At 34.5% G+C, this 1,582-nt stretch overlaps 1 protein-coding gene across 1 annotated transcript in view; it reads left to right on the top strand.

Annotated features, from left to right (window-relative positions):
* The window catches only part of LOC102827563 (chromosome unknown open reading frame, human C6orf165), a 47,687-nt gene that overhangs the window by 13,307 nt on the left and 32,798 nt on the right, over window positions 1-1,582 (top strand). The window contains exon 7 of the mRNA XM_006870632.1: window positions 775-894. Within this exon, the coding sequence (XP_006870694.1) occupies window positions 775-894 (120 nt within the window). The remainder of the gene's footprint in view (window positions 1-774; window positions 895-1,582) is intronic.

Genomic DNA, 1,582 nt, shown 5'->3' with positions numbered 1-1,582 from the left:
ACAACAACAACTCTATGTCAGAAATAAATTGTTTTTCTTTCAGTGCTTTGATTTTTCAAATTTTATTTTTTATTAAATCTTGACATGAAAATAGTTTTCAAAGGAACACCTCATTCATTTTTATCATTGAAGAATGGGAAAGTAATAGCTACACAAAACTGTATTAGGGGAACAACTTTTCAGGAATGAAAATTATATTGAATTATATTGACTATCGAAGAATTATTGTTGTAATGTGCTGTCAAGTCAGTTCCGATCATAGCGACCCTGTATAGGGTTTCTGAGAAGCAGCTGGTGAGTTTGAACAGCCCACTTTGTGTTTCAAACTCACCTTGGGGCCAGTGCTTGTCCTACAGAGTCACACCAGGACTCCTATTAAGGAGCTCTGGTAGTTGCTAATCACATGGTCAGCAGTTCGAAAGTACCAGTCATTCCATGGGAGAAAGACAAGGCTTTCTGCTCCTGTACAGATTTACAGCCTCAAAACCATATACAGGGTAGCTATGAGTTGAAACTAACTCCATGGAATACCACCACCACCATATGCATTTAAGAAAAACATAGCCATTGCATTTCAAGAGGTTCATCCATCCAAAAAATATTTCTAGAGCTTTTTCTGTATGTCAGTACTATCTTGGAGATACAGTAAAGAACAGAGCTCTGCTCTCATTGAATTTAACTTCAGGGGATGTGTGATAGGGTCAGGCTTAAACCATATATGATTTCTATAGTTGAATTATGAAAATGTTAATGCAAAATATGTTGCCTTCACAGTCAGATATAATTACTTGTGCACAAGAAGTGGAAATGATGATAAAACAATTAGCAGCCCAACTGGAACAATTGAAAATGACTGTTAAATCAAAGATTGCTGTCCCAACTTCACAAGTCTTTGTGAGTATTTGTCATCCATTGTAATATTGTTTACTTTCTGAGTTCTATATAGTACATCAGAAGGCATTATAATTACATTTAACTGAAGAAAATATGATTTAAATTTCTTATATGTTGACCTTGTAGCTATTTTGTAGTAATAGTATTTCATAAGTAGGATGAGCAGATTTCCCTTTATAAGCAATTGCTACAAAAGGAAATGTGGCTATATAGTATGGTAAATTAATAAAAATCAACATGATTAGTGTGGCACCAGAAATAATACAGGGTGCTGTGTTGAAAATATGTTCCTAGCAGCTTGTCAGAAATTTGCTCCAGCAAGGAAATTATGACTTTTCTGAAAAGACAGGTAATGATCATTCTGTTTACCAGGCCTGCACTTAAACTTTCTGATTACCTGTAATCATTTTACAGGGAAGCCTGTCAGCCACTCCCTGAACAAAAAGGTATGAAATGTATATGCAGAACTTTGTAGACTATTTGAGACTCTGATAACTTTTTGCAATCATTCCTAATAGTTCTTTTTGGAAATCAAGAAATAAGCTGTTTTATTCATATGTAGCATCTGATTTTTGTTGTTTTTATTGTTTATTTCATTTTCTTTTTTGTTTTAACAAACAGAAACGTATGTGAATTCTCACAGTTTAGGAAGCTAGACGTCTGAATGCAGGCACTGGTTCTAGGGGAA

This window comes from Chrysochloris asiatica, unplaced genomic scaffold (assembly GCF_000296735.1).
Source record: "Chrysochloris asiatica unplaced genomic scaffold, ChrAsi1.0 scaffold00146, whole genome shotgun sequence".
NCBI lineage: Eukaryota > Metazoa > Chordata > Mammalia > Afrosoricida > Chrysochloridae > Chrysochloris > Chrysochloris asiatica.
The sequence above is the reverse complement of the archived record's forward strand: the minus strand, read 5'-3'. Positions and strand labels throughout refer to the sequence as shown.